This window comes from the organism of the source record quoted next, unplaced genomic scaffold (assembly GCF_019419815.1).
Source record: "Pyrus x bretschneideri cultivar Hongxiangsu unplaced genomic scaffold, Pyrus_bretschneideri_v1 Contig22, whole genome shotgun sequence".
NCBI lineage: Eukaryota > Viridiplantae > Streptophyta > Magnoliopsida > Rosales > Rosaceae > Pyrus > Pyrus x bretschneideri.
In genome coordinates, this window is record NW_025999524.1 from 2,275,279 (window position 1) to 2,301,087 (window position 25,809).

General features: G+C 39.9%; 7 protein-coding genes across 12 annotated transcripts; 4 read left to right on the forward strand and 3 right to left on the reverse strand.

Annotated features, from left to right (window-relative positions):
- Nucleotides 1–1,109: 1,109 nt before the first annotated feature.
- Nucleotides 1,110–3,462, reverse strand: LOC125477548 (ran guanine nucleotide release factor-like). 2 transcript variants are annotated; one of them, XM_048584728.1, is made up of 8 exons: nucleotides 3,305–3,462; nucleotides 3,047–3,168; nucleotides 2,913–2,948; nucleotides 2,676–2,813; nucleotides 2,496–2,582; nucleotides 2,340–2,387; nucleotides 2,155–2,231; nucleotides 1,110–1,414 (listed from the first exon to the last, which is right to left on the reverse strand). In XM_048584728.1, exons 2-8 carry the CDS (start codon nucleotides 3,119–3,121, stop codon nucleotides 1,267–1,269), a joined length of 609 nt encoding a protein of 202 aa, XP_048440685.1. In that variant the 5' UTR covers nucleotides 3,122–3,168; nucleotides 3,305–3,462; the 3' UTR covers nucleotides 1,110–1,266. The 2 variants fall into 2 exon arrangements, with proteins under 2 accessions (XP_048440685.1, XP_048440686.1); XM_048584729.1 differs by having other exon boundaries at nucleotides 3,047–3,195; nucleotides 3,305–3,429.
- Nucleotides 3,463–3,965: 503 nt separating this feature from the next.
- Nucleotides 3,966–7,200, forward strand: LOC125477531 (cullin-3A-like). The gene is given in 3 exon segments (XM_048584704.1): nucleotides 3,966–4,535; nucleotides 5,033–6,114; nucleotides 6,117–7,200. Coding segments are annotated over 3 exon segments (2,196 nt in total). The 5' UTR covers nucleotides 3,966–4,374; the 3' UTR covers nucleotides 7,070–7,200.
- On the reverse strand, nucleotides 7,156–10,184 carry LOC108865758 (haloacid dehalogenase-like hydrolase domain-containing protein 3). Of its 4 annotated transcripts, none has more exons than XR_007258571.1 (8): nucleotides 9,871–10,182; nucleotides 9,699–9,781; nucleotides 9,515–9,598; nucleotides 9,271–9,419; nucleotides 9,086–9,159; nucleotides 8,895–8,988; nucleotides 8,552–8,701; nucleotides 7,156–7,989 (listed from the first exon to the last, which is right to left on the reverse strand). XR_007258571.1 is itself a non-coding variant. In XM_048584709.1 (8 exons), exons 1-7 carry the CDS (start codon nucleotides 10,109–10,111, stop codon nucleotides 8,635–8,637), a joined length of 792 nt encoding a protein of 263 aa, XP_048440666.1. In that variant the 5' UTR covers nucleotides 10,112–10,184; the 3' UTR covers nucleotides 7,156–7,989; nucleotides 8,619–8,634. The 4 variants fall into 4 exon arrangements, 3 of the variants coding, with proteins under 3 accessions (XP_048440666.1, XP_048440665.1, XP_048440664.1); XM_048584709.1 differs by having other exon boundaries at nucleotides 8,619–8,701; nucleotides 9,871–10,184; XM_048584708.1 differs by lacking the exon at nucleotides 7,156–7,989 and adding an exon at nucleotides 8,372–8,551 and having other exon boundaries at nucleotides 8,619–8,701.
- A 264-nt stretch (nucleotides 10,185–10,448) lies between these two features.
- Nucleotides 10,449–13,690, reverse strand: LOC125477532 (probable hexosyltransferase MUCI70). 2 transcript variants are annotated; one of them, XM_048584706.1, is made up of 8 exons: nucleotides 13,294–13,690; nucleotides 13,073–13,174; nucleotides 12,376–12,731; nucleotides 11,926–12,137; nucleotides 11,553–11,809; nucleotides 11,275–11,453; nucleotides 10,947–11,047; nucleotides 10,449–10,844 (listed from the first exon to the last, which is right to left on the reverse strand). In XM_048584706.1, exons 1-7 carry the CDS (start codon nucleotides 13,472–13,474, stop codon nucleotides 10,976–10,978), a joined length of 1,359 nt encoding a protein of 452 aa, XP_048440663.1. In that variant the 5' UTR covers nucleotides 13,475–13,690; the 3' UTR covers nucleotides 10,449–10,844; nucleotides 10,947–10,975. The 2 variants fall into 2 exon arrangements, with proteins under 2 accessions (XP_048440663.1, XP_048440662.1); XM_048584705.1 differs by having other exon boundaries at nucleotides 10,449–10,870; nucleotides 13,294–13,689.
- A 1,817-nt stretch (nucleotides 13,691–15,507) lies between these two features.
- Nucleotides 15,508–18,854, forward strand: LOC125477520 (protein HGH1 homolog). Its single transcript, XM_048584672.1, has 9 exons — nucleotides 15,508–15,678; nucleotides 15,857–15,979; nucleotides 16,176–16,373; nucleotides 16,577–16,655; nucleotides 16,833–16,978; nucleotides 17,353–17,466; nucleotides 17,588–17,719; nucleotides 18,117–18,230; nucleotides 18,357–18,854. The coding sequence occupies exons 1-9, from the start codon at nucleotides 15,625–15,627 to the stop codon at nucleotides 18,405–18,407; spliced, it is 1,011 nt and encodes a 336-aa protein (XP_048440629.1). The 5' UTR covers nucleotides 15,508–15,624; the 3' UTR covers nucleotides 18,408–18,854.
- A 300-nt stretch (nucleotides 18,855–19,154) lies between these two features.
- On the forward strand, nucleotides 19,155–20,602 carry LOC108868410. The gene is made up of 2 exons (XM_048585140.1): nucleotides 19,155–20,253; nucleotides 20,565–20,602. The coding sequence occupies exons 1-2, from the start codon at nucleotides 19,155–19,157 to the stop codon at nucleotides 20,600–20,602; spliced, it is 1,137 nt and encodes a 378-aa protein (XP_048441097.1).
- A 2,620-nt stretch (nucleotides 20,603–23,222) lies between these two features.
- LOC125477726 lies at nucleotides 23,223–25,147 on the forward strand. Its single transcript, XM_048585142.1, has 5 exons — nucleotides 23,223–23,497; nucleotides 24,078–24,246; nucleotides 24,331–24,377; nucleotides 24,476–24,762; nucleotides 24,974–25,147. Exons 1-4 carry the CDS (start codon nucleotides 23,223–23,225, stop codon nucleotides 24,609–24,611), a joined length of 627 nt encoding a protein of 208 aa, XP_048441099.1. The 3' UTR covers nucleotides 24,612–24,762; nucleotides 24,974–25,147.
- The last annotated feature ends 662 nt before the right edge of the window (nucleotides 25,148–25,809 follow it).

Genomic DNA, 25,809 nt, shown 5'->3' on the forward strand with positions numbered 1-25,809 from the left:
TCATCGTCTCTAAAGTACGCAAACAAAATACAGCCATATTGTACGTGTTATTGGGCCCCACTCAGTTCATAATTCAAACTAGTCGCCTGCCACGTGATTGATTTGGTATAATTTGTTAAGAGCATGTGGAACTCTCCATGAATTTTCTGTCATCTTAAATTTTTGGTACAATATTTTATAATGTTAGTAAAAAAATTATTACTAAACATTGAGATAGCAGAGAATTTATGGAGACTCTCCTTAGCATTTCTCATTTGTCAATGTGAAAATCACAGTACTTGGGTTTTTCTCTTATCTTGACTCTTGAGGAAAATTTGGATCACACAGCCGACTGCACAATCCTATGTAGATAATTACTAGCACCGTATCAATAATTATGTAATTAAAGTATCGATCTTATCAATAACATGAAAAGTATGTCATAGTCATTGATGTATCAATCTTGAATTGTCGGAATAGCTAACTAAGTATTCATATCAACCTTGTTGAATTGTTGAAGTAATTAACTATATATTCATATTAATTTCGTTGACAAATTGATCGACTTTAGATGATCAAAGTATCCATCAATAATCGAAACTACATATTAAAAAAGTCCTCTTTGTAAACTAAAAGCAGACGAAAAGACAATTTAGTCTTTTACACAAAATAAAATCAAGACAGTCAAATAAATTCACACAAAATAAATTTTAATTTTCTTTTGAAAAGTCACACCCAAAAGTGATCCTAGCATCCTCTAATCTAAAAAATAAAAATGAAAACTTCCCTCTTCAATTGCACTTTTTTCTCTCTGTCTTTCCTTCCCATCTAAAAACATGAACAAAAACAAAAAGTAATTCCACACACAGAAATGAGGCGTATGCAAATATGAAGGATCTAAAAGCTATAGTTTGTGCAAATAAGATGCCAAGCCCAGCCCAACATCAATTTTGTAAGCCATCCGTACTTTTCTAATTTGAACTTGAGCGAGTCTCTGAAGTTATAGTTTGTACACTCTGGACACTAGTGCAAATTCAAACCTCAGCGATTTCTCTCCCTCTTAACATTTAACAATTTAACTCACTAACACAAATAAACTGCACGAGAAGAATTTGCGTTTGAACTTTTTGTGGATCGGAAGAAAACTTGAATTCATAGAAGCCGAAAAGGGCAAAGATATCAAACTACAAAACCCATGCCTCTTCCAAAAACCCAGCTTTTCGTAGCTTAGAGTTTCACCTTATCTTAAAAAAGTAAATTACTGCTGATATGAACACACAATACATCTCAGGCAACAGAACCAAAAAGATTCCAGTCATTGACCCTGAAGCTAGAGACGGCGAGTTTAAAGACCTCGGCCACTGGCATATGCCCGGATTGTACTGCAGGAACAGCAAAACCAGCCCCCACGGTGTTTGCACTTTCGCTCAAAGGACTGCAACCAAAACAACATAATCACACCAATGTCATAGAATGCAAAAGTTTATCATGCACATTAGACAATATTAGCATGCATATATACTCTTCCTGAACTGAATGAACTCAACCACAGTGGATTTAAATCCTTTCTGCAGCAACCGTATTCTTTTTTACCATCTTATATGACAAGGTACATAAAAGGAGAGAAACCGTGCACTAATATTTGCTTTTGGTAGATTTTCAGAGCGACCGAATTCAGCCAAACTGCTTGCAGATGAGAAACTAGCACAACATGAGAATATAACAAAATACAAGGATTACATCTTTCACCTATATGTACCATATTAATGGAGGGGTCCGTACCCCTTAAAAAGAAAGATTTCCGCACTCCTAAGGTAGTGCTAGAACTACTACTACCTTAAAAGAAAACACAGAGGAGACTCATGGGGAGGGACCTGTGTTTCTTACGGTTTTTAAGGGATTAACAAAGCGGGATGTATTGTGACATAAGCTAAGTTTAGGACCCCCCTAGTCATCCTGTAGTGCTAATTATTCTCTTTTTAGTTGCCTAATGTTTAAGAAATCAGGCAGCCGATGAAAGGATATTGCAAATTAAATGTAAGAAGGCATACACTACATCCTACTTCGTATGGCCCAATCAGGAAGTCAAGATCTTTGATCACATAATTCATGACTATCTTGTTTACAAGAGATAAGTTCCTATTGTATCCACATAGAATTTTTGCGGCAACTTACTTTATATGAACGGGCTCATATGCAGTAATCAGCACATCTGTATTAACTTCCTTAAGGCGCAAATTTGCTACATAGACCTGCACGATTCCAAGCAATAAACCCGAGTTAGCATACTTGCCGAAGTAAATCAGGAGTAGCACCCTGAAACAGTTTAGAATACCATACAACACAACAAACAAACATACCCTCACAATATTTTGCGCTTCCCTTCCTTGCCGCCCTTTCGAAATTGCCTACATTCAAGAACGGAAAACACGAAATTTACGACCCAAAACAAATGGCGAGAATCAAAAGTGAGAACCAGTAAGCCACGAATAACACGAAATTCAAACTGCACATACCATTTGGCCAACAGCAGTCGTAACAACAGCAGGTGTGTTTCTATAACACAATCTGGGGGCCTCCATTACGCCAGACTGCTCGATCACCTGACGGCAATTGCGAAAATAAAACGTTAAAATACAACTGCAAAACGGATCAATTAGCTGCAAAGGTTTACGGTTCAGGGTTTAGGGTTTTACCATGCTCCCGTCAGCATCTTGCTCAGTGGCAAGGTCCTGAAGAAACCAGTTGGCGCTTCCATTGTCGCCGACTTCATGCTTCAATTCCAAGAGCTCAAAGATCAAGCTTTCATCTCGGGCAGGGTCCACAAAAGCCTCCTTCAAAAACCCACCAAAAAAATAAAATCAACAACATGAAATTAAATAAAAGAAGCAAAATTTGAAGAGTAGTAAAACCAATTAGCAATATTAACGAACCTGGTGATCGGGAACTTGCCGAATGTTGCTCACATCCTACAAATTTGACAGAAAACAAGAAAAAAAGATGCAAAATTTGGAATAAAATTACAAAAACAAACACAAAAATAATCAAAATATATACAAAAACTGACCTCGAATCTGAGAGGGAAAGTGCTAGTGATGGCGCCGCCGAACAAGGGGCGCTCAGAGTAGATATCTTGGGACATTTTCTTCGGCGATGGGAAACACCGAGGTAAGCGGGGTCGTTTTGTTACTTAAGAATCGGAAAACAGAGTAATATCTGAAATTAATTCGAGAAAATAAAACTGGAAGCAGAACGAAAAGAACTGAAAGCACATAATTCAAAGTGAGCGATTAGAAGTTTTGGAAGGAATCGTGGAATCTCGTACCTCTGAGAAGCTTCTTCTGCGGAAGCTTCTGAAAGTTCGAATTCTGCTGTCCGCTGATTTTTGTGTGTATTTATCGCGTGCAGTTGCTTGAACTTCACGACGACGTAGTTCTCACGCACGCCTGATACTAGGAAGAAGAAGGACAGTTATATTTAGAGTAAATTATAGCAATGTACCTCAATTTTAATTAATTGGAGCAATGGTCCTTTAACTCATCAAAATGTGTAACTACGATCATTTTCGTCAACTTTGTCAGAATTGCTCTAATTAGGTTAAAGTTCATGGACTATTTCTCTAGTTGGATTAAAGTTAAGAGGCCAATGGTAATTGATTTTCAATTAAGAGACTATAGCTGTACGTTTTGATGAGTTGAGGGACCAATAGTAATAGATTTTTAGTTGAAGGACCATTGCTTTAATTGAGTTAAAGTTAAACGACCATTGCTACAATTTACTCTTATATATAACCGCTAATTTTCAGTGGGCTTAGACCCAATAACGAGGCCCAAAATTAGAGACAGGTGACAGGAGGCCCAAAACTATTTATTTTCAGCGGGCACAGGCCCAACTTAAAGGCAGGAGGCCCAAGAAGCCTTGGCTTTCAGTTTCACAGACGCGCCGAAAATATTAGATCAAAACGAAATGTGCAGAAAAAACCCACCAACGAACGCAACGGCGAAACGTTTCGTCGTTGTACGGGAAACGTGCCGAACGAAACGAAAACGAAAACGAAAAGCAAAATCAAATGGCCTCCCCCACACAATGCACTCCTGCTTTGGCTTCTCCTCCTTTCCAACCCTTCAATTCTTTAATTATTTTTAATTAATTTAATTAATCAATAATCTTTATAAACTTTTAAATCCGCCAATCAATTGAATATTATTTCAATTGTTTTCAACGCCACTGTCACGCGGCAAATCAAATCAAATCCTCCAATCACCGCCGGTCTCCTCCCTCCCTGCCTCCGCTTCCGTCGAAGCAAAAGAAGACGCAGAGCTCCTCCGTTTGTGGCGGCCATACCGAAATCGGTGTTTTGAGGCGTTGTGATTAGGATATCGGAAATAGAATCCGATGAGTAACCAGAAGAAGAGGAATTTTCAGATAGAGGCGTTCAAGCACAGGGTGGTGGTGGATCCGAAATACGCAGACAAGACGTGGAAGGTTCTGGAGCACGCAATCCGCGAGATTTACAATCACAATGCCAGTGGCCTCAGCTTCGAAGAGCTTTACAGGTTCGCTCGCTCCCTCACGCTCCTCTTAATTTCATGTATTTGTGTTTGCTGTTTTGAATTGCTTTGATTTGTTTGGAGAATTTAGATTTTGTTGATTTTGTTGATTTAAATTTGCTAAATTCACTTTCATTGTTTTCGTTTCGATGCTTTCGATCCAGGCATAGATTGAGCATTTGTGAAGGAAGAGCTAAATTAAGTTCTGAGTGTTTTGATGCCAAATATGTTTGAATGAAATGAGAATAACCTTGCTGTAGAAAGCACTTGTTTAAATAAGCAGTTATGCTACAAGTGCTTTTATTACAATAACGTCAAAAAACTTATCAAATTTAATTGCTTTCTGGAGAAGCACTTTCACCTGCGGAAGCAGTCCAAACACGCCTAAATGTGAATTGATATGCAATTGAGAAGTGCTTTAGGATTTTATGTGATTTTGCTTCTTATTGTGAAAACGAGAGTTGATATTCATGTTGCTAAACTATGTTGTTTTATGGATTCAGAAATGCCTACAATATGGTGCTCCACAAATTCGGTGAGAAGCTTTACTCGGGACTGGTTACAACCATGACTTCTCATCTCAAAGAGATATCTAAATCGATTGAATCTGCTCAGGGTGGAATGTTTCTTGAAGAAATGAATAAGAAATGGACTGAACACAACAAGGCGTTGCAGATGATTCGAGACATTCTGATGTATATGGACAGGACTTACATTCCGAGCACTCAGAAAACCCCAGTTCACGAGCTTGGGCTCAACCTTTGGAGAGACAATATTGTCCGCTCTAGCAAGATTCAGACGAGGCTTCTTAACACACTTCTTGAACTAGTGCTCAGAGAACGAACCGGTAATGTTATCAACCGGGGTTTGATGAGGAATATAATTAAGATGCTTATGGATTTAGGTCCTTCAGTTTACCAGGACGACTTTGAGAATCATTTTCTTGAGGTTTCAGCTGAATTTTACAAGGGCGAGTCCCAAAAATTTATCGAGTGCTACGATTGTGGGGATTATCTGCAGCAGGCTGAGAGGCGCCTGAATGAGGAACTGGAAAGGGTGACACATTACTTGGATGCCAAGAGTGAAGACAAGATAACGAATGTGGTAGAGGAGGAGGTGATTGCAAACCACATGCTGAGATTAGTCCACATGGAGAATTCAGGTTTGGTGAACATGCTTTTCGATGATAAATATGAAGACCTTGGAAGAATGTACAACTTGTTCCGTCGGGTTGCCAACGGTCTCTCAACAATACGAGAAGTGATGACTTCTCACATCAGGGAAACTGGTAAACAGCTGGTTACCGATCCAGAAAGGTTGAAGGATCCAGTGGAGTTTGTCCAGAGGCTCTTGGATGAGAAAGATAAGTATGACAGCATTATTAAACTGTCTTTTAACAATGACAAGACATTCCTAAATGCTTTGAATTCCTCTTTCGAGTACTTCATTAATCTCAACAGTCGTTCGCCTGAGTTCATTTCGCTGTTTGTTGATGACAAACTCCGCAAAAGTTTGAAGGGGGTCAGTGAGGAGGATGTGGAAATTATTCTCGACAAGGTGATGATGTTGTTCCGTTACTTGCAGGAGAAGACGTATTCGAGAAGTACTATAAGCAGCATTTGGCAAAGCGGCTTTTGTCTGGTAAAACTGTCTCCGACGATGCAGAGAGAAGTTTGATAGTTAAGCTCAAGACCGAATGCGGATACCAGTTTACTTCAAAATTAGAGGGCATGTTTACAGATATGAAAACCTCCCAGGATACAATGCAAGGGTTTTATGCAAGTCATCCCGAGCTAGAGGATGGCCCTACGTTGACCGTCCAGGTTCTGACGACAGGGTCCTGGCCCACTCAACCTAGTGTGACATGCAACCTTCCATTAGAAATGTCGGAACTCTGCGAGAAGTTCCGTTCGTATTACCTCGGGACACATACAGGTCGGAGATTGTCCTGGCAGACTAACATGGGCACAGCAGATATAAAGGCTACTTTCGGGAAAGGCCAGAGGCATGAGTTGAATGTCTCCACTTATCAAATGTGTGTCCTAATGCTGTTTAATAATGCTGATCGACTGAACTACAAGGAGATTGAGCAGGCTGCGGAGATTCCCGCTTTAGATTTGAAGAGATGTCTGCAATCCATGGCTTGTGTGAAGGGAAAAAATGTTCTTCGGAAAGAGCCTATGAGTAAAGACATTGGCGAGGATGATGCTTTCGTTGTTAACGACAAGTTCACAAGTAAGTTGTATAAGGTGAAGATAGGAACTGTGGTTGCGCAGAAGGAATCAGAACCTGAAAAACAAGAGACTCGCCAGAGAGTAGAGGAGGACAGGAAGCCCCAGATCGAAGCTGCGATAGTAAGAATCATGAAATCCAGGAGAACTCTGGATCACAACAACGTAATATCCGAGGTCACAAAGCAGTTGCAATCTCGATTCCTGGCCAACCCGACGGAGATTAAGAAGCGCATTGAATCCCTTATCGAGCGGGAGTTTTTGGAACGCGACAGTGTAGACAGAAAACTGTATCGGTATCTTGCCTAACGAAATCGTTTATTGTTGTCCTCAGCAATTACAACTGAAAATTGTACCTCGGCCAGGTGAATGTAATGTTGTTCTGATCTCTGTAAGCTCCATTGATTTTCAATGAATATCCATTTCTTTTCCACTTGAAACATTCGCTGTTTGAGCTGATCGATGACATTTTCCGTTCCGCCAATGACATCGTTACTTAAATCAATTAACCCAAAAGTGGGATTACATTGAGATAGTTACCAGCGGAGGCAACAACATTAGCAAGAAAATTTGCTTCCAGTTATTCAACGGATCATTCAATAGAAGGGGACTCCGTCACAAGTTCACCGGCTAACACCATGTCGACGGGCTTACATAACCCGAGTTTGATCTTGATGCTTCCATAGCGCATTTCCAAATGAGCGTCAACGCTACTACAACACGGGTTGGGTTGGGTACCGTGGCCCTGGCAGCTTTGGACTTGAGAGTGGCAATCTTTGAGCCATCAAACAAAAACCTCGTTGTTGAAGTACAATTGTCTATAGCGACTTCCACAACCTGTGTGTAGGAAATCTAGTGGTGGGTAGAAAGAAGCCACGGCACCAAAATCGGGATCTGGAGGAAGCAGCACTTGATAATGATCACCATTCCTAGTACTACTGGCCAAGCCGAGGGCAGTTGCAGCCCAGGTTTTAATAAATGTGCTGCCCATACATACATCGGCGGCCTCATGTGACATGCTGACTCCGATTGCCAATCCAGCACATTCAAAGAAGTTGGCGTGGACAAGTAGAAGATGGCCTGTCATTGCTTGTATGGAATCATTTGCTCTAGCATCCCAAGATTCTCTGCTTTGTCCAAAATTTTCGACATGGGACGGTTGACTTGAGCTTCAAGAAATGCAGCCTAGAGGTCGTCACAACAGATGGAATCGTCATATTGAATTGTTCCTGCAAAGGGATATAAGTGAGTGAGGGATAAGATGAAGATGTCTTTAGAATGCTGGATCTTTCGGTGCTGCTAATAGAGCTGCAGGCAGGATAGAAGAGCAGCAGTGAGATATAAAATTCAGGAAATAGCTGATAAAAAACAGAGAGCTTTCTAATTTTGAGGTGGAGAGGAGTCGGAGACAATGGTCTAATATTTTTCACTCCCAAATCCAAAACTTAACCTCTGAAGTCCGAACTCATCATCTTGCAGTAACCAGCAGCTGCATCTGCAGCTTCTTAAAAAACAGACCACACATGCAATGCTTGAAATTATATAGGATAAAACTTTGATTCCTTTATGTAAGAAAATTCCCCACAACAACAATGGGACTGAAATTGTGAATTCAATTTAAAACAAAATCTTATAATTTGAATAATATCCGATGAAGTTTTTACAGCCAACCGGGATGTGATGACTAATACAATAGAAATGTCGGTGATTATGTTTTCGAAGCATCCAGTTTGTTTTACCGCTATTTCTTGCCATAATAAGATTCAGGATGTTAGGTCCACAGTGCGATACCTGAAAATGAGGAACAAATAAGGATCGAACCAGCTTGAATTACAATCGGCAAAACACAGTGTGGTACCTTGGTTCTTTGGAAGCTATGACTCTGAAATGAGAATGCGGTTTCGAATTTCAGAGAATGTCTTCACATCTAGACCCCATAACCTGTTTATTCAAATAAAAGGTAAGTCCTATGAACTCTGTAATGAACTTATTGCGATACTGATAAAACGTCACAACAGTAATACCCTTTTGGAAAAAGAATCATGAAACGCAGCACAATATGAATGTTTATATCATGATCAAAACGGGAACAAGACATGGCACAAATGCTATTTATACTGAGAAGAACTCTTACCAGCAATCGATTCCAATGGCATTGGCGCCATCCTTATCCGCAATTTCATCGTCCCCAACATGTACTGCTTTGCCAGCATCCACATGAACTTGATCTGCAACAATCGAAGAACTTAGAGAATAGCTTCAAAGTGGACTTTTAAACTGCAAGAAAAAAAATCCCGATCTCAACGATAACCTACTTGTGCATACCTAAAGCAGCTTTGAATATGCCTGCATCTGGTTTTTCATACCCAACTTCTGAAGATATGATAACAGCATCAAACCTGCAAATAGAAGAAAAGGAAATCCTTCGTTTCTTCATATAAAAGAAAACAAAGAAACCCAACGCCCTTGCGCCACGAATACAACAAGTTAGTAACAAAACAGATGCTCACAGATGCAAAACATTAAGGTCCTCAAGCAGCTTCCTCAAGCGGGAGTCGAAATTCGATACAACAGCCAGCTTAACTCCAGCATCTTTGAGACGGAGCATTGTTTCATAAGCTCCATCCGGAAGACGCCATGAGTCACCTTTCGCATAGTACTGATATAACCAACAAAAACCCACCATGGAAATCAAATCTAATTTCAAAATTCTCTTCAAAGATTCAAGCTTTGGTATATAATCATTGAAATTACCTCATAAACTTGTTCGAAATAATCGAGATTAGCACAACCAGTGGCTTCAGACACAACAAGTTTCCAAAACGGCCTCCCATCTCCCTACAATTATTGATTGATCACAACATCATTAATACCCAAAACAATTAATTAGTCACAGTAATATTCAATTAGTTGCAGAAGTTAAACCAATATAAGAAACCTGGTAACGAAGCTTCTGAGGCCAAGGAGCAGAAAAAGCTCTTCTGAAACCTTGCTTGATTTCAGCTGGAGTTGCAGCCACACCTGCGGAGAATTAAAACATCGGTTGTTTGAATTTGGCTCCAATTTTTAATATTGATGGGAAATTGAGGAGTGGGATTTGGATACGACACCGTATTTGGTTCCGATGGAAGCGTAAACTTCTTCGACTGGTTTTTTCAGCTGAAGCAGAGTGCCTCCGGCGTCTAACAGCAATGCGTCGTAGGCCATGCGGCTGACAGCCGATCCTCCCCCGCCGGAGTGGATAGACATGGAAGAGCTGCAAATGGAGTTCCTGGGGAGGTACAAACGGAGAGGTTTGAGGGTTTTCAAGAGAGCGCCGCCGTGAGAGCATCTCATCAAGCAACCTTCCATGGCAGCGTTCTAGAGACCGTGGCATTCAGCAACGGTTTGGGTTTTACGAACAACTTTTCATTATAAAAGTAATCGTCAGCTGCACGACGTCGTTTGCAATTTTTTAAGCATGGCAAACGAAACAAGCATTTTCTGCATAGCAATTTGCAGCATAAACATTTTCAAATTACCAAAAGCGTCTCTAATAATATTGATATAAAAAACACGTCCGGAAAGCTTTCTGAATTTTTATTAAAATATTGATGTGCTTTTATTAAAAGTACTTTTTCGATAAGCGTTTCAAAACGAACTCTAGCCAACAAGTATAACCGACTTTTCAGTCGTTCATATTTGAGGCTACTAAAAGAATTTCTACATTAAATTGATAGGCTACACAAATAATACATTGTTAGTTTCTGTATATAAAACCCTTCTTTCAAGAACATTAGAAAGTTGGGTTTGCAACTGAAAACTACAACAGAAGAAAACGCAAGTTCCTAACTATGTTTGGAACTGAACCGCAATTGTGTGAACACCGATAGTAATGGCTGCTTGGTCTGCCCTCCTTAGAAACAATCAGCCAGCAACAGCGTTGACAGTTTTGATCGCATTAGATCTGTAGATGTTTTGTAGTGTCGAATGAATTCGCTCTGAGTGCATAGTGGTCAGGTGCAACAACAAAACCCACCAGCCGAAAGCAGCAGCTACAATCCTTTTTTGGAAAGTCTTGGGGAATCTCCATACTTCAAGCTCACTAGCACAAGATCACAGATCAAATGCCTGAAAACAATAATACAAGCTGCTAAATGAACGAAAACACAAACATGCAGAACAATGAACACCCAATTAACCTTACCTGCATAAACCATAAACAATAATCATTGTTCAAGTAATGGGTGGAGAAGGCGGTGCTTCCCTGTGCTGGAATAGCTTCGTTAGTGCTCTACGTTCACAGTCCTGCAAAAAAATTAAGAAAAAACAATGCATCCATCTCACTGGCTAACATTCTCTCATTTGTTTAAAAAACACAGCTCAAATTCATGATATGAGTGGCTCTGAAAACATGTCGGCCACATCTCACTGTATACAACACTTCAAGATCACAAATTGAATGCAGCATACAGTTGAAATATGATGTAACCACTATGAGAAATACATCATAAACTTCTAAAAAATTTCAATACCTTGAACATGTTTAGGTAGAATGGTCTCTCTGGGTTCATTCTTCTCAATTTTAGGTAAGTATATGCGAAGCTTAGTTGATCGCGGGAGGTAAACCTGTTAACTTCATTAAACCAAAGGCAGGAAAACAAATTTGAAATTGGTGTATGTGCCCGGACTATAAATGAACCTTCAGGAACGTCTGCACAGAAATAGCACATGAAATCAGCATAAAATATCACAGATTCCAGATGAAAAGAAAACCCAATCTTTACAAATGACTAATGCTAATAAGACTCACAACTTGGAAGAGGAGTATTCGGGTCTGAAGGGTCAAACTTGGTGAGGCCATCAGACTGGTAAAATGTAAACTGTTCATCAATAGCTGTGTGATTGTACTTATCTAGACGCTTGTTTTGGAGTACCTCGTCCCAGACACAATGGCGACCGTAATGGTTGGAAATGGCATACTCTGATTTTGTTCGCCATAAAAAGTATTCAATAATCAGCATCGGATCAGTATTGAGTCGCATCTTGCTGTCAAGCCAAATTGAATACCTGAAAACAGGAATTGTAAAAATGGGGAAGAAAAATGGATTGAAAACCCAAATCAGAATTGAATGGACCTAAGTTGCCCCAAGAACTATATGGCTAGAACATGGTCTGAGAATTACCATGAATTGGGGAAAAGGCGATGTGATAAAAGTTTTGGCACCTTTCCAGTTCTGCGCATATCCTCATATGGTAAATTCTTCACTATGACTATCCTCCACAAGCCAATTCGTCCTGTATCATCAGGAACATGTCCCTCTGTTGATAGTTTTGCCAATGTTTGCTCATCCACAAACATTACAAAACAAACATTTTTCTTGGAATATTCGCTCATCTGTAGCAAATGCAAACATTTTTCGGTTACTTCTTGTTTGGCACGAAGGGGTCTAATCAATAACTCAAATTTTATCAGTCAAACAAGATATCCGATGAAGTTAAAGTTCTTTTAGCGACATCTTGTTTACTAAAGAACCCACTAAAAGAGAAAAAAATAGCTATTTAACCTAAGACACTGATTAAATGATTTATAAGGATAGGATACAAAGAAGTTCAATAAGGAATAGTATATTTACCTTTTTGGTTGTAGGCCTCCTTAGAAAGTCAGAGCTACCGAAAATGCAAGAAGATACTACAATCTTACAGCCATTCATGTATGCCTTGTCCTTAACGTGTAAATCAAATCCAGAGCTTGAGAATCCCGGGGGTCCCTTGACAAATCCACAATGCAGAGTTTGATTTTTCGCAAAGAAGGATTGCTCTCTTTCCTCAAGTGTCTGATGCCCTCCAAATCTAGGTTCGTACATATTACTACGAGAAGGTAATCCCTCTTGGTCAATGTATTCCAGTGAAAAATATGTGAAGTTCCTGACTTCCCTGGGTTCAACAAGATACTCAACTGATTCCAGTAACCCAACTTCACAAGGCAAATCTGAAAAGCCAGCATATGGGAGGAAGCAAATGGGATAAGTCATATCGTAAAATTCCCGTTCCCAAAGTATGCATCTTTTATTATCCAATTACAGTCAGTCAACAAAGTTCATATCTTTCATATGCATAAGCACCAAATCAATAAGAAACTCAAGGGTTATGGTATCAGTAGTCCTTCTACATTGCGGTTAAATGCGCTTTTTTAAAAAGTGCAATCAAGTTTACCAATGACATATCGAGACAACCATAAGGTCTAAGTATGTATCAATAATATCGACGAATTATCCACACTTTTAAAAAGTATAACAAAAATTCACGGGATCGATGTATAACAACACTTACACTTGGCACGACGCTTGCTTCTGGGTGGTTTTCCAACACCAGACGGCAAAATTTCTGGGTGAACCGAAATACTAATACTACTACCACTACCTTCTAGTTTAGCTGCATTGATCAAAACCCACATCCGTAATTACCATCGTATTAATACCAAGATGATTAAATTTAAATTTAAACAATCCAATTAACCAAAGTTGAAGTTTTTGCTGTAAATTTGCACATACCAGGAGGATGCATTTTGAAGCCGACGAGCAGCAAGTGAATAAAAAAAATGGCTGCAAAGAGAAAAACCCAGAACCAGAATTTGTTCCTGGCGATTCGACCGAGCCTCCTTCCTTTGCGAACAAGGCGAGTGCCGTGCTCACCCTGATACTTCAACAACGCGCCGATTATACCTCTCCTCATCTCCTCCGGCAACAGCGATTCGCCACCGTCGTCTATGGAGCTGTTTTCATGGCGGGTTTTCCTGGTCGGAGATCTAATGGCAACAGAGTGGCGAAGTGGGAAGATCTATCATCGCTGATAGAGCCCCGAGCTTCCATGGGAGCGTGCAATAACGAGCGTAAGATTTTCTGTCCTCTGTAATTTGTCACCCGTCTCGTGCTGTCTGGGAAAGCAAATGGCACCTGTACCTTTTTTTTCACTTTTTACCATTCCGCATTTGTACTTTTCACTTTTGCCACACATATTCAAAGATTTCGTAAACAGCAACTCATATTTATAGTCTCTTCGTAATATGCCATCTTCATCTATTTTTTATCATCAATTCTTATTAACATGTGCGTCATACTCTTTTCGAGGACGTTCTCGTGAATACCATTTTTTTATATTTACGTTTATGTTTCTATAATAAATAATTTTTGAAATTGACATATTTCAACAATATGATTCTTAAAATTGAAAATCAATTAATTTTGTCATTGAATATGAATGCCCAAACTCTCTATATGGTTTTTCCGTCGTAATTCTGTTAAAAAATCTATTGTGTTTTGAAGTGACACATATATGAGTCCCACAGGTCTAATTAAATATTTCCATGTGAACAGATGATTCAGAATTATACATATATATATAAAGAAGTAAATAGCTACAACCAGTTGTTATTCTCACCCTTGTCGGAGATTTTGTGTGTTTGTGTGTGTGTGCGCATGCAGAAAATTAATAAGCACAATAAAATGCTATTCTCTCTCTTTCTCAGTCCTAACTCCCAGTCTACAATATCCACAACCCCCGACCTTTGACCTCTACTTACCTAACAAGCCTTGTCCACACTCAACCATCCAATCTCAAGCGAATCACCTCATCAAGAACAACGATTCATAACAGTTTAAAATAAAATCATGTATAAACACAAAATTGAAACCCAATAAGAACGTGAAAGTGATTAGAAGTTCTTCCTTCTTTTTGGTTTCAATAGAGTTTTATTTGGATTTTTGGCCCACTAAAAACATAATTTCTCTTTATTAAATTTGTGAATAACGACTCGTATGTATAATTTAAACTCAGAAAAGTGGAGCTCCAGTTTCCACATTTTTTTTTCTCGACAATTTTCAATTTCTTTGCTCTAGTTAGCTATTCCAAATTCCTAATGTCAAATCTCGACCTTTACTTCATTTACGAGTTTTTTTTTTTTTCAGATCCAAACACAAGTGTTGGAGAAAATAGTCTCTTACACATGTGTATTAACAAAACTGAAAAATTCTTGGAAAAAAAAAAAAAAAAAGAGTGTCAATACTCATACACGCAAATAGACGATAATAACCTTTATTAGGGGTCAACGTGCAAGTCACGTCCTCAATATCCAACTGAATTGTGAATAAAAAAATACAAATGCTATTGTTACATTGTTTTAAATTTAGGCGATTAATGACTAAATTGATAAGTTCATGTGGCATGTATGCAATTTTCCCACTTTTATTGCCCAAAAGGTAAAAGTCTTGCAACGAACGATTTTACCGGCAACCGTGAAAAGACAGCGAATAATAGGAGTGAGGATCCTCTCCGATACTTTTTATGAGAATCTTAATTTTTGCATTAGTTTTCGTGAAATATTATTTGTATTCAATTTTAAATAAAAAAATTTATAATAATTTATGATCTACACGATATACGATAAATAAACGTAATTTGAGCATCTTTGGAATTATCACAAACAGAATCCAAAAAGGATCCTCATTCGAATGATAGAGAAGAGGATTCTATCCACTTTGTGGTGATCCTAAATATTCTCACATCTTACGGTTTATTGTACACCGTACGGTCAGTTTTCATAAATACTATTTATGTTTAATTTTAAATAAAAAAATTTAAATGATTTCTGACCGTACGATACATGATGAATAACTAAAATACGAGGATTCTTGATGGGATCGAATTCCGAATAATAGAGCGAGACGCTGCTGCCTTTCCAAATGTCGGTCAAAACGGTGCGCTCCACATAAACGCGTGTAAATAAGGGAAGGACCAAAGACGACGCCGTCGAACAGAGTGGAGTTTCTTTTGCTCGTACACTGTAAAAGCGGTTTGCGACTGCGCGAGCTGCGAGGAAGACAACAATGGCGACGGAACTGGAAGAGCTAGTGGGATTTCTATCCTCTCCATCTCCAGCAGTAAGTTTTTTTTTTTCCCACTTCTTTGCCCCCTCCTATTTTACCGTTGAAAATTTGATTGCTTGATGGTTTGATTTCATCTTCTTTAACTGCTGATTAAAATTAATTTGAAGGGAAATTAACTGCAGATTACTTGTGTCTTTGATGATATCTTGGATTGGATGCTTTGTTTATGAAGGTGACAAAGGCAGCTGTTGATATCGTTCGGGGGCTAACCGGCTCCGACGACGGCCTGCAGTCTTTGGGCAATTATTCGAAGATTCTGCTTCCTTCGTTATCTCGTCTCGTAGCCGGAAACAAGGTGCAATCTCACGGCTCCTTTTTTCTTTGATTAGTGATAAAATTCTTCAATTTGATGATTATACACAACTTAATGCAAAATGTGCAAGTAAATTTGGGGTTTTGATGGTTTGGATACTGCGCAAGCTAGCCTGTTTGCGTGGCTATCTGATTGGCATTGATGTGGAAATAAGAAGAATTGGTTTAACATTTTTCAGGAGGTCGCGGAACCTGCAGCGGAAGCTCTTGTTAATCTTTCACAAAACTCTGGTCTAGCAGCGAAGATGGTTGACATGGGAATGATTAACGTTGCTATGGACGTTTTGTATAAGCCAGGGTCTAGCATTAGCCCGTTGCTGGTTATGCTTTTAGTTAATCTCACGCAGTTGGATGTCGGTGTTACTTGTTTACTGCAGGTGTTTTTCTCTTAGCTCATTTTTGATTGTCGAATCACATAGAAATATGTACTAAATAAAATGAATATAATTTGTTGCGAATTACAAGAATTTTCATTATTTTCGTTGTTATACGAAGAAGGCAGATTTTTGGAATAGTCATACGTGACTGTATTGTCCCTGAAATGTTAATAGTAATAGTGTCAATTATGTATATTTGCTAGACTGGAGACGAGAAGATGCAAGGGCTCTATGTTATGAAGCTTGTGAGATCATTTTGTAGATCTTCAGATGAAGCTAGCGGTGTGTTTTTCCTTTCAAAATTTATATGTTTTACTTAAAGAACGATATAATCTGAATGTGTGAATGATCTTTGTTACATGTGACATAATTTTCACATTGTTTTTTGTTTGCAGTCACCAATATTGACATGTTTATATCACTATCTTGCTCTGACACTTTTTGTTCCACATGTATCAGAAGATCCATTTGAGCATGTTGGTTCCATACTTGTAAACATCTCAAAGCAGGAAGCAGGAAGGAAGCTTTTGCTGGACCCTAAGCGAGGGCTTTTAAGGCAGATTATTAGACAGTTCGACTCTCCTAGTCCTTTGAGGAGGAAAGGGGTATGTATGATAGATCCCACAATGGGACAAGATAGAGAATCTTTTTTGTTGTTTACTCTATATTTCACTTTTGATTCTCGTCAGTTAGAAACAGAAGTAAAAATTACTTGTGAAAAAAACAAAAGAAGCAGGGCTTATGCTGTCGATGAACTAGCTCTCATATAATTATTTTGCAACGGTCCTTTTAGAGAGAGCTTTACTATCTGGTCATATATGATCTATCAGTTAGGCATTCTGAATGAGTTCAAAGTCTTCCAAGGGAAGCACGGGTTACTCTGGTCAAGGTTGAGCAGCCAAGCTGGTGCCAATCTAACCAAGGGAAGCTCCGTTATCAACTGCTTACTTTATTAATGAGATATTTTATTTGCTTACAGGTTTCTGGAACTATTCGCAACTGTTGTTTTGAAGCTGAGAGCCAGCTTCAGAATTTGCTTTTGATTTCAGAGTTTCTCTGGCCAGCTCTGCTTCTTCCGGTTGCTGGTAACAAGGTAGTATTCTGCACCTTCTTGACTTCTGATGCTTTCATATATATATATATATATACACCCACACACACACTTGTACACTTTTTTTTTGTTCCTTCATATTTATCTGGTAAGTTTTGTCCAGATTTACAGTGAACAGGATAGATCAAAAATGCCACTTGAGCTTGGGAGTGCTCTCTCAATTGAGCGTGAACCAGTTGATGATCCTGAAATTCGTGTTCAAGCACTGGAGGCCATATACTTGATCACATTACAGGTCAGATGACTAAATATATTTTGTTTTGTTCATCCAAAAATAAAATAAAATGTCTGACATAGGAAAGATAGAAAAAATAATAATCTTGCGGTTCCGTGGAACACAAATATGTCAAAGAAAAGGATTTAGCAACAAATTGCAATGTTAAGTGAGAACACAGATGTCTTATATAAGATGTGCATTGATACAATGACTTTTATAGAGTGCTTTTCTTGAGGTAAAGTGTGGAATCAGTTGAGCTCTTTTCCAGTCTACAGCTTATAGTAATAACATATTCCTCGCCGTGGATAATTCTGTTGATTTTTATTGAAAAAGAATTTGGAGGATTAGTTTTATACCCGTGTTGGAAAGATGTATGACAACATTTAATAACGCGTATGGTTCTATCTCTATCCAGGAGGCAGGTCTAAGAGCCTTCTGGTCCGTCAATGGACCGAGAATAATACAAGTAGGCTACGAAGATGAGGAAGATCTCAAAGTAATGGGAGCATACGAGCAACTTGGCGCCTTGGTATGTAAAAGTTTCTGCCTGCCCACTCACACGGACACTTCTCTTTCTCCGCAGTGTTTTCTGCTCCACTTCCTATTGTATTATATCTTGTGAAAACTGATGTTACTCCCGTCACTGTTTTACCAGTTGATTAACAGCAGCGGGACAGAGGAACCAACAACCGAGAAATCCAATTAGCACGACCGATGTTCATTACTTGATCCGGGGGATCTTCTACAGGCACTCCACGCTGCTCGTTGGAAATCAAAGCGAGGGCCTTTGGTTGATTTGTGTAATTGTGTAACCGTTGGCGGTGTCAGAAGAGAAGTTTTCAGCTGCTTAGAGATAGAGCATGTGATTTAGGGATTAAATCTCAACAGTTTATACGCTTGGAAGAAGATGAGAAGTGGGAAAGAGATATTTGCTAGTTTCATTGGTTCTTATGTAAACCTCTGCTTTGTTTGAACCCCTCAAGTTGGAATATCTTAAACAACAAACTCTACTGTGTAACCGAGTGAAAAACGGGGGATATATCGTAGCAACCAGAGATATTATCACGGTTGTACATAAGAATCTCTCCTCGAATTGGCCAACGTAAACTCTTTCTAGATCCAATAAAGTTGGTAATCAACTTATATGATTCAATAGGAGGTAACATAATTTTACGCACAAATTTTCGATTCTTAGTGTTAAAGAAGATATCTTGGATTAGTATAGTGAATCTTGTAAATCTGTACTTAGCCTTTACTTACCTGATAAGGTTTGACTTCCTTGTTTCTAGGCATTAGTTTAGGATTAGGGTTGTGTCTTTCGTATATATATTGTAACCCTAGCCTTCGGCATTATTATGAAAAGCATTCTGCAATATCACGTTTTCTTATATGGTATCAAGAGCCAACGATCTAGCAAAACCTCGACAGATATTAAACCCTAGCAACCATAGCCATGGGTGAAAAACCAGAACAGTCAACCTCCTCAGGCATGACTTTGCATCAGAAGTGGGAACACCCTAATCATCCACTTTATCTTCATCACTCGGATCAGCCTGGCGCCATTCTTGTACCGCAGCCACTCGTGGAAGACAACTATGGCACATGGGCGCAATCCATGACCATGGCCTTGATGGTTAAAAACAAGTTAGGGCTGGTTGATGGAACAATCGCGAAGCCAACTGATGCACAGGTTGAAGAGTTACAGCAATGGAACCGGTGCAATAATCTGGTGAAAACATGGTTGCTCGATTCCATGTCAAAAGAAATCTCAGGAAGTGTCATACACTGCAAGGATGCGCGGCAGATGTGGCTTGACCTGCAAGAAAGGTTTTCTCATGTGAACATAGTTCAACTGTTTCACATAGAAAACGAAATCCATAATTGTGTGCAAAGCAACATGACGGTGAGTTCTTACTTCACAAAACTCAAGAGTCTTTGGGATGAACGTGACACCTTATGTTCAATCCCGACATGCCATTGTGAAGCAAGGAACGAGATAACATCATATGTTGAGACTCAGAAAACAATGAAATTCCTTATGGGCTTACGTGACTCATATGCTACAGTTCGTAGCAACACCCTCTTGCTGGATCCATTGCCAACTGTTAACAAAGCATATGCACTTGTTCTTCGTCATGAGAAACAAGTTGAAGTATCAAACGGAAAGGGCAGCACCGTGCAGCCTGAAGCTGCTGTGTTTGCAGTGAGGGGCGCTGGTCGAGAACCCGAGACAGAAGATGGTAGTCAGCGATGCGCCAAATGCAACAAGACCAATCATAGCACCAAGAATTGTCGTGCTCATCTCAAGTGCACGTTTTGCGGTTGGAAAGGACACACTTTTGACTCTTGCCGCAAAAGAAAAGCAGCGGCTGAGACTGAACAAAATCGCCCTTTCAAGGGCAACCAAGTCACGGGTCGTGACAAGAAGGATGCAATGCCCAATTTTCCTTTTTCTCCAGAGGACTGCAAGCAGATTCTTCAGCTTTTGAACAAAAGCAAATCCTCATTTGCTAATCAAGTGGGTAACTCTTCGAATCATGAAGAACTCTCAGGTAAAGCTTTTTCTTTCATGCGTAATGGAAGGCAAGTTATTTGGATTTTGGACAGTGGGGCCACCGACCACATCGTATGCAGTCCTGAGTTTCTCACGTCCTCAAAACGTGTTGAAAATCATAATGTTGAATTACCAAATGGTTCCCTTGCTAATGTAACCCATGTCGGCCAAGTGGTTTTCTCTCCCAACTTTATCCTTGACAATGTTTTATGCGTACCATTGTTTAGGCTAAACCTCATATCTATTAGCAAGTTAGCTTACGATTCCCTTTACATCACCATTTTTCTCAAACAATCTTGTGTCATACAGGACCTACGTTCGGGGAAGATGATTGGGACGGGAATTGAACGGGAGGGACTCTACCATCTCGACCCACCAAGGAAGGGATCCTGCAACACCACCACCACTATGAGTTCTCCTTTTTGGCACCAACGCCTTGGGCATCCATCACCTAAAGTGTCCTCGTTACTTCCCTTTATGCACAATAAGTCATGTGATTCCAATACATGTTTAATTTGCCCATTGGCTAAACAAACCAGATTGTCTTTTCCCTTGAGTTCTATATCTACTCGTTCATGTTTTGAATTAATACATATTGACATTTGGGGGGGTTATCAAGTTCCTTCCCTCTCAGGTGCCAAATATTTTCTTACCATTGTTGATGATTACACACGGTGCACCTGGGTTTATTTGATGAAACAAAAATCTGACACACAAGATATTCTTGTTCAATTTATACACATGGTTGAGAATCAATTCAATACAACAGTTAAGGTGATTCGAAGTGATAACGGTCCCGAGTTCAAACTTGTCACCTTTTATCAACTCAAAGGGATCCTGCATCAAACCAGTTGTGTCAACACACCACAACAAAATGGTGTTGCTGAACGCAAACACCGTCACCTGTTAAATGTTGCTCGAGCCCTCATTTTTCAAGCCAACCTTCCTAAACATTTTTGGGGGGATGCTATTCTCACTTCGGCCTATCTTATCAATCGTACACCCACACCACTTCTCCAAGGGCAAACACCATACCACAAGTTGTTTCACAAGGCACCTCATTACATGCATTTACGTGTCTTTGGATGCTTATGTTTTGCATCCACCCATGCACAAAAACCCTCTAAATTTGATCCCCGTGCACGACGGTGCATTTTTGTTGGGTATCCTTATGGCCAGAAGGGTTACCGCTTGTTTGACCTTACACTTAACAAGTTTTTTGTGTCACGGGATGTCCTCTTTTTCGAAGACCATTTTCCCTACAACTTACCCCACCCTTCCGCTGCTTCCCCTCCCACTCCTCCTTCCCTTCCCGTAGCACCCTACTCGCCATCCTTTGATCCAGTCCCTATATTTCCCATAGAACCTCCCATCGCTTCCCCCCCTGACATCGCTCTCCCTGTTGAGCCTACTTCCCCTTCCTTACTTTCTCCACCCCCATCCCCTCCGTCTTCCTCTCCTGCTGCACCACCGCCACCCCGGCGTGGCACACGTCCTACCAAACCATCTTCTTTCTTGCAGGATTTCCATGTTGAGACCTCTCTCCCGTCCCGACTTGCTCCTTCCTCGAATATGGTTCAGGTATCAGGTACTGCTCACCCTCTGTCTCATTACTTATCTTACAATCGCCTCTCCCCTATGCATAAGCATTTTGTTACTAACGTCACCACCATTCGAGAACCCACCACCTTCCTGCAGGCTGTCCAACATCCACAATGGCGTGATGCCATGCACCACGAACTTGCTGCTCTTCAGGAAAACCATACTTGGTCCCTTGTTCCACTTCCTCCTCACAAAAAGCCGATTGGCTGCAAATGGGTGTACAAGGTTAAGCTTAAACCTGATGGGACCATCGAGCGTTACAAAGCTCGGTTGGTTGCCAAGGGCTATAGTCAAATCGAAGGGGTCGACTATCGTGAAACCTTTGCTCCAGTTGCCAAGTTAACCACTGTCCGTGTACTCCTTAGTGTTGCTGCTGTGCGTCATTGGCATTTACATCAACTCGATGTCAACAACGCCTTCTTGCATGGCGATCTGGATGAGGAAGTGTACATGAATTTACCTCCTGGCTTTGGACGAAAGGGGGAGACTCGTGTTTGCAAGCTACACAAATCCTTATATGGTTTAAAACAAGCCTCAAGACAATGGTTCATTAAACTTTCCACTGCTCTCAAGGCTGCTGGATTTCATCAATCGTGTTCTGACTATTCATTGTTCGTCCGAAGTCAGCACGGTAACTTCATTGCTTTATTGGTATATGTTGATGATGTAATTTTAGCAGGAAATAATCTACAAGAAATTGAAGCCACGAAGCAGTCCCTTTCACAACAATTCAAATTAAAGGATTTGGGACAACTCAAGTATTTCTTGGGGTTAGAGGTTGCACGATCTACAAATGGCATCACCTTATGTCAACGCAAATATGCATTGGATATCTTAGATGATGCGGGATTTTTGGGTGCCAAACCTTCACGGTTTCCTGTAGAATCAAATGTTTCTCTTACACAGATGGAAGGAGAACTTCTTATTGATGCTTCATCATATAGAAGACTTGTGGGTAGGTTGATCTACCTAACCATAACCAGGCCGGACTTAGCTTATGCTGTGCACATGTTAAGCCAGTTTATGGACAAGCCTAGACAACCACACCTTGAGGCAGCACACAAAGTTCTCAGATACATCAAGAGTTCACCGGGACAAGGTATATTGCTGCCATCCAAGGGATCCTTGCAGTTAAGTGCATTCTGTGACGCTGATTGGGCCAGGTGCAAGGACACAAGAAGATCAATAACAGGTTATTACATTCAACTGGGTCAAGCACCGATATCCTAGAAAACAAAGAAGCAAACTACTGTCTCTCGTTCCAGTGCTGAAGCCGAGTACCGTTCCATGGCAGCCACATGTTGTGAGATCACGTGGTTAAAGAACATTTTGAGAGATTTAAAGGTGAGTCATTCACAACCAGTCATGTTATTCTGTGATAACCAAGCAGCCATATACATTGCTTCAAACCCGGTATTTCATGAAAGGACAAAGCACATAGAGATTGATTGTCATTTGGTAAGAGAGAAGATTCAAGAAGGAATGATTCGTACGGCATACATACGAACAAGTGAGCAACCAGCAGACATCTTCACCAAACCGTTGAATTCTACACAGTTTGAAACATTGCTCAGCAAGTTGGGTGTTATTAACATACACTCCAACTTGAGGGGGAGTGTTAAAGAAGATATCTTGGATTAGTATAGTGAATCTTGTAAATCTGTACTTAGCCTTTACTTACCTGATAAGGTTTGACTTCCTTGTTTCTAGGCATTAGTTTAGGATTAGGGTTGTGTCTTTCGTATATATATTGTAACCCTAGCCTTCGGCATTATTATGAAAAGCATTCTGCAATATCACGTTTTCTTATACTTAGATACTAAAGGAATGGAGATTTTTATGTGTATTAGACATGTGACTTAATACATCACATGTAATAAAACAATTGGTTGAAAACTTGGAAAATAAAATTTTCAACCAATTGTATTATGACATTTAGTGTACTTGTTTGTGTTCTCAGCATATTAAATTTTTTTAATTATCATTAAATGAGGTTGATATAATCTATCTATTACACAAATTTTAAGATTTAAACACGTTTAATGATAATTAATAATTAATTAACTCTTGAACTTATTTTCTGAAGTTACAAAATTAAAATACACGTGTTACTCAAATAGAGAGGAGACAAAGATTTGAACTAACGTACATACTATATGAAAATTTACCGTAAGCGATTAAGCGCGAACACCAGTAAATTTACTTCCCGCCATTTTCTAGTGTGCGCAAACGGCTATACCTCCTCTCTCAGTCTCTCTCTCCCCAAAACCCACCAATCAGCCAGAGAGATCCCATCTCAGAAGAAATCGATCTCTCCGACATAGCAAGGAAGCTCGACCTCGACGACTCCAAGGACGTCATCCGGTTCGACTCCTCCATAATCGGCGTCGTAAGCTTCTCTCAAAATCCCTAATTCTCTTATCTGATCAATTTTCCCAACTGGGTATTTATCAATTTTGATTGTAATTCGCAGGGTGAGGTTTGCAGAGCTGTGATTTGCTTAGAAATCGCCGCCACAACGTAATCGAGCTTTTGATTTGCAATCCCGACCTTTTTCAGATTCATACTGGGGTTTTAACTTTACGCTTGTGATTGTTTTGGATTGAATTGGTTTGTAGATCCCGGCTTCTATTCGATAGGAAAAAGGCGATAACGTTGAGTGGGATGTCTGAAAAGGCTTACACCAGATGCTACAATTCGATGCAGAACGGTCGTGGTCAAGTGGGTTTTCGATTTCTCATTTGGTTCTTCTGATTTCGACGTCATTTTTCGGTTTTGTGGATACTGATTACTGGATTGGATTGTGTGTTGTGGTGGTGGTGTAGGAACAAGCTGGATGTTTGAGAACTGGCAATTCAGTTTGGGTGTGTTCGGATCATCCCTTTGTACAGAAGGCCTTGTCTCTGTAAGATGCGATTTCAATCTTTTTTCGGTTTTTAATGAATACTTTTCATATGCTTGCTTCATGGAACTGCATGTCACTTGCGAAATGTTCGACAAAACGCTTCTAAGTGCATCAAGCTCTGGTTATTTGTTAGGATGGCTTGGTTCCAAGTGTAGATTATTATTATTATTATTATTATTATTATTATTATTATTATACGGTCATGTTTCAGTTACAAGACTTGGTTTCTTGCATCGTTGCCAGCTTCTCAGCGGGCAAGTACGGATTTCACTCATCCCGTGTTCATTGCTGTGGCATTCTATTTGTGTGCGAAAAAACACAAGGTATTCCCATGATTCATCTCTCTCGCTTGATTTCATGGGAAGAAAGGGATTTCCTCCGTAAGACTGGGGGCGTTTGTTTGCCCTCACTAAGTTGGACTGGATTGGACTGGACTAGCTATTAGTCCAATACTGTATTTGTTCCATACTGGGACTAACATTAATGAGACTAAAGGGGACTAGCATGGACAAAACCCTTCACTAAGAGGTCTTAACGAGACCCCCCAATAACCATGGGACTAGCTAAGACTATCCTCTCTTTCTTGTCCTCGTCATGCTCAACGACTACTCCTGACAGACTCTTCGTCATCTCCGGTCACCTAGATTAATCATTAACTTTCCGACTCTCTTTCAGATCCATTTCACAACCAACTTTCATATAAAATATACCAAATTGAAGTTGGGAGTGACAAGATTACGATTTTACCTGAATCGAGGCTAAAATGTGGTCGAATGTGGCCAGAAAATGGCCTGGAAGTCTCGGCCTGTTTGGGCTTCTTCAAATCCATGATAGATTCGAGCATTCAAAGTTAAGATCTCAGTCCAGGGATGGTGATGAATTTTTTGGCGGTGCTAACTTCATCCAATTTAACGAGGGTTGGCCAGAAAACACATCGGGAAACCTGCAACTCGTCGAGAAAATTGAAGCCGTGAGGTTCCGTTCGAACATCGCATAGCTAGAGAGGGAGGGAGGACAGAGAAATAGAGACTGGAATCAATAAGGAGT

Coding starts and splice junctions, on each gene's coding strand:
- LOC125477548 (XM_048584728.1), bottom strand. CDS start 3,121: ATGTCCCAAGATATCTACTCTGAGCGCCCCTTGTTCGGCGGCGCCATC. Junction 2,949..3,046: donor CTTTCCCTCTCAGATTCGAG/GTCAGTTTTTGT, acceptor TCAAATTTGTAG/GATGTGAGCAACATTCGGCA. Junction 2,814..2,912: donor GGCAAGTTCCCGATCACCAG/GTTCGTTAATAT, acceptor GGGTTTTTGAAG/GAGGCTTTTGTGGACCCTGC.
- LOC108865758 (XM_048584709.1), bottom strand. CDS start 10,111: ATGGAAGGTTGCTTGATGAGATGCTCTCACGGCGGCGCTCTCTTGAAA. Junction 8,989..9,085: donor CATATTCAAAGCTGCTTTAG/GTATGCACAAGT, acceptor CGATTGTTGCAG/ATCAAGTTCATGTGGATGCT. Junction 8,702..8,894: donor GCCATTGGAATCGATTGCTG/GTAAGAGTTCTT, acceptor TTGAATAAACAG/GTTATGGGGTCTAGATGTGA.
- LOC125477532 (XM_048584706.1), bottom strand. CDS start 13,474: ATGAGGAGAGGTATAATCGGCGCGTTGTTGAAGTATCAGGGTGAGCAC. Junction 11,454..11,552: donor GAATACTCCTCTTCCAAGTT/GTGAGTCTTATT, acceptor ATTTCTGTGCAG/ACGTTCCTGAAGGTTCATTT. Junction 11,048..11,274: donor TCTACCTAAACATGTTCAAG/GTATTGAAATTT, acceptor ATTTTTTTGCAG/GACTGTGAACGTAGAGCACT.
- LOC125477520 (XM_048584672.1), top strand. CDS start 15,625: ATGGCGACGGAACTGGAAGAGCTAGTGGGATTTCTATCCTCTCCATCT. Junction 16,656..16,832: donor ATCTTCAGATGAAGCTAGCG/GTGTGTTTTTCC, acceptor CACATGTATCAG/AAGATCCATTTGAGCATGTT. Junction 17,467..17,587: donor TTCCGGTTGCTGGTAACAAG/GTAGTATTCTGC, acceptor AGTTTTGTCCAG/ATTTACAGTGAACAGGATAG.
- LOC108868410 (XM_048585140.1), top strand. CDS start 19,155: ATGGGTGAAAAACCAGAACAGTCAACCTCCTCAGGCATGACTTTGCAT. Junction 20,254..20,564: donor GAATCATGAAGAACTCTCAG/GTAAAGCTTTTT, acceptor TGTGTCATACAG/GACCTACGTTCGGGGAAGAT.
- LOC125477726 (XM_048585142.1), top strand. CDS start 23,223: ATGTTATTCTGTGATAACCAAGCAGCCATATACATTGCTTCAAACCCG. Junction 24,247..24,330: donor ACTCCTCCATAATCGGCGTC/GTAAGCTTCTCT, acceptor TGTAATTCGCAG/GGTGAGGTTTGCAGAGCTGT. Junction 24,378..24,475: donor TTAGAAATCGCCGCCACAAC/GTAATCGAGCTT, acceptor ATTGGTTTGTAG/ATCCCGGCTTCTATTCGATA.